The sequence below is a fragment of the Bombina bombina genome, chromosome 7, assembly GCF_027579735.1.
Source record: "Bombina bombina isolate aBomBom1 chromosome 7, aBomBom1.pri, whole genome shotgun sequence".
NCBI lineage: Eukaryota > Metazoa > Chordata > Amphibia > Anura > Bombinatoridae > Bombina > Bombina bombina.
The window spans coordinates 594992142-595000623 of NC_069505.1; the positions used below are offsets into that span (position 1 = coordinate 594992142).

General features: G+C 41.3%; 1 protein-coding gene across 1 annotated transcript; it reads left to right on the forward strand.

Annotated features, from left to right (window-relative positions):
- The first annotated feature begins 5638 nt into the window (after positions 1–5638).
- Positions 5639–6838, forward strand: LOC128667180 (putative nuclease HARBI1). Its single transcript, XM_053722109.1, has 3 exons — positions 5639–5754; positions 6352–6653; positions 6742–6838. The coding sequence occupies exons 2-3, from the start codon at positions 6413–6415 to the stop codon at positions 6744–6746; spliced, it is 246 nt and encodes an 81-aa protein (XP_053578084.1). The 5' UTR covers positions 5639–5754; positions 6352–6412; the 3' UTR covers positions 6747–6838.
- Positions 6839–8482: the final 1644 nt, after the last annotated feature.

Consider the following 8482-nt stretch of genomic DNA (forward strand, 5'->3'; position numbering starts at 1 on the left):
TTAAATGGAAAATTGCCCTGCTTCCCTGGATTTTGGAGAAGCCTATTTGCCCGCCTCCTTCCTCATGACTATGGCCCCTGGAAGATTGTGCCCCTGAAAACATATTAACTTTTATTGGGTGTGTATGGCCCTTTAAGAACCATCTGGGGACATATTGTGACTTTGGTGAACAATGCCCCTTTAAGACTATGTCCCCAGACCTGTAAAATAACTTGTCCCTGGCTTTCTCCCACTTGGTTCAGTAAATAGGGCTTACTGAACCGAGTGCCACGCAGGCAGAGTGTTCCACAGAAAGGGAGCACTGTTACAAAAGCATTAGTTTTCATTGTGTGCCATTAAGAGTTAATTTTGTTCAATTCTAAATACAAGTTTACTGGGATCAGCTCTAATTAAGTTTAGTGATAAACCTTCCCTTTGTCTAATCAGACTGCTAGTGATAAGGTGGACTGCATTGTTTTATTGTGTGTAAATTGTTATCTGCTGAAGAAATGTAATTCTACTATGGCCTGTAAAAGGGCGTTGCCTCTCTATCTAAATGTATCAAATGTGTGATTGGGGATTTTATGCCTCCCCCTGAGAGTGTCCTTTTTGCATGTAACCTCAATAAAAAGCAGGCTGTGTGTTCCAGCACATCAGACCTATTCTGACCCTCTAACTTGCAGCCTTGACTCATGTTTGTAGGGGACAGCCATAATCACTACAGGGATTGCTATGCTCTATATACTCCCTTAGCTACTGAGCTCCTGTAAGAGCTCTTGTTCCTGATCCTGCTTCGCTGTACAGAAGGAAGAGGTTCACCTACTGGAGCCTGGTCGTAGGTCCAGGGCGCAGAGCAGACGGCGAGATACCAGCCCAGCAGCGGTGGTTCATAAAGTCTGCATTACGTATGGTGGCTACGCAGTAGTCTATAGTGTCTACGGTGCTGCTGCTCCTTTGGTGAGCGCTAGGAGCATCCTTTTCTATGGTCCAACTTCCAGCCAGCCTGGAGGCAACCGTAACATTTGGCGGCAGCTGTGGGATAGCGCCCTAGCGCAAGGAGCAGCACCCCAACAGCACTGGTATCGTAGGAGAGTTATTGAGGGCAACGCTAGCCACTGCGCAGCGTCCCTACCTACAGCAGCATGGAGCTGACAAGATACTGGTCAGAACCCTGTGAAGAGCACCTCAACCGGATCTGTCGCTATGAGCGCGCGGATTTCGTTCCAGAGGTAAAGAGGAGGCTAGTCCGATATGGTCCAGACCCTGCGCAGGAGGTAGTCAGTCGCATCATCTGGGAATTGGATACGGAGAACAAAGCGGCACGAGCCTTTGAGTGCCAACTGTGGAGTTTGAGGGTATGGACACCTGGTCTCCAGCAAGAAAGTGAGTTACAGGGAGAGGAGAGCAGCGACCTCCCTCCCCAGCGGCAGTATACCGTGCAGAGGGAAGAGACAACCGGTCTCCTTCCCCAACCCCAACCAGAGATACCAGAGGCAGCAGGCCTCATAGACTGGTCCTGGGAGGACCCCCAGCAGGCAGGTGGAGATGGGACCGCAGTCTCTCTACCGGCCCTACAGGGATGCTGGGCAGGCGGCCCAGATCCCCAGCGACAGACCCAGCTACAGGGAGGGGAGAGCATCGACCTCCCTCCCCAGCCGGAGTGTGCCTTCCAGGGAGAGGAGACAACCGGTCTCTCTCCCCAGCCGCAGCATGTTCCACAGGGAGTGAAGAGCATCGACCTCCCTTCCCAACGGCCGCCGAGGTATCAGGAGGAGGAGGTAAGCCAATCTCCCCCTCCCCAGCTAACTCCTAACTTGGGCCCAGGGTTAACAGTGGAGATGTTAACCCCCACTGACCCCCACGTTCCCTTTGCCACCGGGCAGGACTATGCCCCAATTCCCCCAGCAGAAGAGCTGGCATCAGGACAGAGCGCTGCTGGCCTCTGCCCTACAGACCCCCTTGTTACAGGACTGGCCTACAAACCCCTCACCCCAGCAGACGCGCTGGCACCAGGGCAGAGTGCCGCTGGCCTCTGCCCCCCAAGTACCACCAGCTATTTGCCCAGCTGCACCAGGAAGGCCGAGGATGCTACACTTTCATCCTACAACCTGGAACCTACAGGCCAGTTCTACTTATTGTGGGGGGGCTACTTTGCTGCTAATGTTTATTTGTGGGTGGGTTGCGAGACTAACTTAGGCACTGACCGACAGAAGGTCAGGTGCCTGGTTAGTCTCCCTCCAAAAGGGGAGATATGTTACAAACTGCTATTTGTAACTGGCCCTTTAAATGGAAAATTGCCCTGCTTCCCTGGATTTTGGAGAAGCCTATTTGCCAGCCTCCTTCCTCATGACTATGGCCCCTGGAAGATTGTGCCCCTGAAAACATATTAACTTTTATTGGGTGTGTATGGCCCTTTAAGAACCGTCTGGGGACATATTGTGACTTTGGTGAACAATGCCCCTTTAAGACTATGTCCCCAGACCTGTAAAATAACTTGTCCCTGGCTTTCTCCCACTTGGTTCAGTAAATAGGGCTTACTGAACCGAGTGCCATGCAGGCAGAGTGTTCCACAGAAAGGGAGCACTGTTACAAAAGCATTCATTTTCATTGTGTGCCATTAAGAGTTAATTTTGTTCAATTCTAAATACAAGTTTGCTGGGATCAGCTCTAATTAAGTTTAGTGATAAACCTTCCCTTTGTCTAATCAGACTGCTAGTGATAAGGTGGACTGCATTGTTTTATTGTGTGTAAATTGTTATCTGCTGAAGAAATGTAATTCTACTATGGCCTGTAAAAGGGCGTTGCCTCTCTATCTAAATGTATCAAATGTGTGATTGGGGATTTTATGCCTCCCCCTGAGAGTGTCCTTTTTGCATGTAACCTCAATAAAAAGCAGGCTGTGTGTTCCAGCACATCAGACCTATTCTGACCCTCTAACTTGCAGCCTTGACTCATGTTTGTAGGGGACAGCCATAATCACTACAGGGATTGCTATGCTCTATATACTCCCTTAGCTACTGAGCTCCTGTAAGAGCTCTTGTTCCTGATCCTGCTTCGCTGTACAGAAGGAAGAGGTTCACCTACTGGAGCCTGGTCGTAGTTCCAGGGCGCAGAGCAGACGGCGAGATACCAGCCCAGCAGCGGTGGTTCGTAGAGTCTGCATTACGTATGGTGGCTACGCAGTAGTCTATAGTGTCTACGGTGCTGCTGCTCCTTTGGTGAGCGCTAGGAGCATCCTTTTCTACGGTCCAACTTCCAGCCAGCCTGGAGGCAACCGTAACAACTCGTAATACCGGCGTTAGTAAAATCCCATTAAAAAGATAGGATACGCAATTGACGTAAGGGGATTTGCGGTAAGCTCGAGTCGCGGAAGAAAAGTGAGCGGTAGAACCCTCTCCTGCTAGACTCATAATACCAGCGGGCGTTAAAAAGCAGCGTTGGGACCTCTCAACGCTGCTTTTTAAGGCTAACGGAAGACTTGTCATCTCACCGAAAGTTATTTTACTCTCAGAATGTGAGCCCATACTAAAGGCTCGCTTCCATTGAGTTGTAATTCGGTTTGCGTGCACTCGCAAACCGATAAATATACTGTCGGAAGCAATATCGTTTATCGACTGTTTCCAATGGCGCGTTATACCTCAATATCGACAGCCGGACTTCGGCTGCCGAAAAGATCTTCACGTCCCATAGAAAGTAATAGAAGCCGTTAATCAATAAATTATACCAGGTTTCCAATGAAAGCGCTAACCGTTAATACACTGTCGGAGGCTGTCGATACATTGAGAAATATTACACCCAGCTCTACTAGGTGTAAAGGAGGAAAAAATAGCTTTTTGAGGCCTGTTTCTCATTGAAATTGCAAATCACCAAAAAATTATGGGTGTTTCAATGTACAAATAACATTATATATGCTACATTTATTGGTCCTATGTATAGGAATATTTGCACCCATGTTGTCATAGAAATATCAATATGTATGTACATATAAAAATATATGCAAGCACCACAATTATGGAATGACCTCCCGCACACTTTCAAACCTTCCCCATGCCTAATATCCTTTAAGAGATCCCTCTCTACATATCTCAAAACTGAATGCACCTGTCATTGTTGATTATATATTTCCTACCTGTTCTATGTTAAATTTTTGTGCATATATCGTGTATTATTATTGTTTTTATTTTATTGTACCCATTGTATCAATGCAATGTTTTGTGTACCCAGGACATTCTTGAAAACGAGAGAAATCTCAATGTATCTTTCCTGGTAAAATATTTTATAAATAAATAAAATATCTACCTATTCAAAATGAAACCTTTGCCCAGGGATGCTATATATAATCTCAATACATATAGAAATATAATTTTATCTAATAATAATCTTCTCCTACATGTATATATGTATGATAATTGTATATATATATATATTTGACCTATATAAATCATATAATTTTAATAATTACTTTTAACTGTTATGATAAAGGCTGATATATTTAAATAGAAAAATATAATAATTACATTCAGTGTCTTTGAATTTCCGATATGTAACTACATATATGTTGAAATTATAGTTCATATAAAAAATAAAAGTCATGAGTAAGTATTTACTTTCAAACTGTTCATTAAATGAAGGATTAGATGAGATGAAGATAAGCCCTCCCCCCATGTTATTCATTACAATCACCAGTTTCACATATGTTAACAAGCAACACACACACTTAGCCTAACCTCAGAACAGATATTTCAAAACGCAGGGTGAGAGAGAAGCTGACAATGCTGAAGTTAGACAGCGTAGGCCTGACATCTCCAGAGTGAGGCTGGATATAGAAACCCTGAATGAGCAGCAGGTGGTTGAAAGTTTCAGGCTCACCAGGGAGAAAATATATCAGTTATATGCCCTGTTGCAAGACAGGCTGGAAAGTCAGGGCTATTCAAGCAGGGCTGTCCCTGGAATGACCAAACTACTAGGGGCACTTCTTTTTTTGGCTTCTGGATCCTTTCAGGTGACAGGGGGCACTGTAACTGGGGTGCATAAGTCCACTCTTTCTAAGCATCTTTCAAAAGTTCCTGATGGACTTTATGATAATTGCAGAAATTTTTTTTTTTTCCCACATCACCCAGAGGTTGGCGTGATGTTAAGAGGGACTTTTTTCTTTTAGGTGGCATACCCAATGTCCTTGGGGCCATTGACTGCACTCATATTGCCCTAAGACCCCCTGTGCGCAGGGAGATAATATTTTGAAATCGGAAACACTTCCACTCCTTAAATGTGCAGATCATATGTGATGCAAACATGCGTATATTAAATGTTGTGGCAGGGTTCCCAGGAAGTAGCCATGATGCCCACATCCTCAGGAATTCTGGTGTGTGGAGATTGTTTGAGACAAATCAAATGCCTGAAGGACATCTCCTCGGTAAGTGTTTATGTATATATTATGGTGCCTTCATGTGTTCAATATTTTGTCATTTTATTGTTTCATTGCTTTATAATCCTTTATGTATGTGTCTAAGGGGGTGGAATTGATTAAATAATTAAATTGTTAATCATTTAAAAGATATATATTAACTATGTCATAGTAAGACATATGCATAACATTATTTTATGTCATACATTGCTTTATTGAAAGATGTGTGTTTATATATATATATATATATATATATATATATATACTGTATATCTATGTATTCATATTTCTGCTGATTCTGCATTTCCTCTTAAAAAATGGATTTGGACAGCATTGAAAGAGAACCAGGTTGTTGGGCCTGCTGAATTAAGGTAAAATATATATTTTTTTCTGCTCTTGTATGTCAGAAATATTGATTGTGCCTTGCAAAATGCTCACTATAATCTGTAGAAAAGTAGGACCAGTACACACTTCATAGGAATGTCCCTTTAAATCACTCTTGGGTGAATGTAGGTGCAAACCTGGAGGACCTCCCTTTCCAAAGTCCCAGTAAATGTAATGAAATAGAACACACAGGTAGCACTCTAGGTGGAGCAACAGCACCTTTATTGAGCAAGGTTTCGGGGCTCCTGCCCCTTTATCAAGCTATATATCTGTGTTTGTGCACATACATGTGTTGCTTGATTAGCTTGTGTGTGTGTATATATATATATATATATATATATATATATATATATATATATCACTATCACAGACATAACAATGTTGTACTGAGTGCCTTTAAAGGGACAAATCATCTATTATCAGTGAAGCATTTATAAATCTCTCTGCTTGAATATAAATATATTTATATATGTAAAAAGGTTTAAAGATTTATAAGATCAAACCAGGAATGTTGTTTGCTCATTAGTATTTGATTTGTCTTCACATTATATATTATAATCATATTTCTTGTTCTTTTAATACAGATATAATGAAGCACATATCCGAACACGGGCTATAATAGAACGACTGTTTGGTGTTCTAAAAATGCGCTTTCGCTGCCTGGACAGATCAGGGGGGGATCTCCAATTCAGTCTGGAAAAAGCTATAAAAACCATAGTGGCATGTTGCCGTCTACACAACATGGCACAGGAGCATGGGATGTTGAACGACTTACTTCCAACACCACAGCCCCCAGGTGAAATCTTTGAGCCTGATGTCATTAATCATCCCCAACCCCTCAATGCCCATTTGGAGAGATCTGCAACTATTCAAGATTTCTTTTCAGGTATTTTATAGTATTGTAATGAGACCTTTTAGTTATTTATGATTATGTTTTTTAATAATACACATTTGTTTCTTTTAATGTTTTACAGATTGAAGATTCTCAGAAATGGAATACCACTCCCCTCCCTCTCTCCTCATCCCTATATTTACCACATTTTCCCTAAATAAATGTGTACTTTACTCAAATATAGTCATGGTGAATGTTTCTTTATTTCCAGCTATGTACTAATCTATAAATCTTATGATTTATGTATAACATAATTATTTAAAATATAATTTTAATTATATTTCAAATATTACTTTGTTCTCTTGGTATAATTATTTAAAGAGCAGCTATGCACTCCTAGTTAATAAAAATGAGTACATGGGTGAACCAATGACAGACAGGATATATACATTATGTTGGCAACAATAAACAGCTCCAACATAGGTTCTATGCTGCTCCTGATCTTACCTAAATAAAGGATAACCAGGTTTTTCTGTCATAACAGTGTTTGGGGTCCGTTATCACCAATTGGTCCCTCAAATTCCGGTTTCTCTTGAACCCCACTGTTGGACTCCCCCATTCACCAAATGGAAGACCAGTATCATCCTTGATAATGTGCCAGTGGGTCCTTAGACACTGTCCTATGTTCTTTGTATCCGGGCAGTATCTGGTTACAAATGTCATCCTTTGAGTGAGAAATCGGAATTTGAGGGACCAATTGGTGATAACGGACCCCAAACACTGTTATGACAGAGAAACCTGGTTATCCTCGAATAAGAAGGGATGCTACCGCTGTAGTGGTTGCACTACCTGCCATGCGATGATCCCTGGGGCCACATTCCGCCACCACGATACGAATTTAACCTTTAACCCTTTAATGACCAGAGCACTTTTCCATTTTCTGACCATTTGGGACCAAGGCTATTTTTAAATTTTTGCTGTGTTTGTGTTTAGCTGTAATTTTCCTCTTACACATTTAATGTACCCACACATATTATATACCGTTTTTCTCGCCATTAAATGGAATTTCTAAAGATACCATTATTTTCATCATATCTTATAATTTACTATAAAAAAAATTATAAAATATGAGGAAAAAATGGAAAAAAAACACACTTTTTCTAACTTTGACCCCCAAAATCTGTTACATATCTACTAACACCAAAAAACACCCATGCTAAAAAGTTTCTAAATTTTGTTCTGAGTTTAGAAATACCCAATGTTTACATCTTCTTTGCTTTTTTTGCAAGTTATAGGGCCATAAATACAAGTAGCACTTTGCTATTTCCAAACCATTATTTTTCAAAACTAGCGCTAGTTACATTAGAACACTAATATCTTTAGGAATCTCTGAATATCCATTAACATGTAAATATTTTTTTTTAGAAGACATCCCAAAGTATTGATCTAGGCCCATTTTGGTATATTTCATGCCACCATTTCACCGTCAAATGCGATCAAATACAAAAAATCGTTCACTTTTTCACAAATTTTTTCACAAACTTTTGGTTTCTCACTGAAATTATTTACAAACAGCTTGTGCAATTATGGCATAAATGGTTGTAAATTCTTCTCTGGGATCCCCTTTGTTCAGAAATAGCAGACATATATGGCTTTGGCGTTGCTTTTTGGTAATTAGAAGGCCGCTAAATGCCACTGCGCACCACACGTGTATTATGCCCAGCAGTGAAGAGGTTAATTAGGGAGCATGTAGGGAGCTTTTTGGGATAATTGTAGCTTTAGTGTAGTGTAGTAGACAACCCAAAGTATTGATCTAGGCCCATTTTGGTATATTTCATGCCACCATTTCACCGTAAATGCGATTAAATAAAAAAAAAAACGTT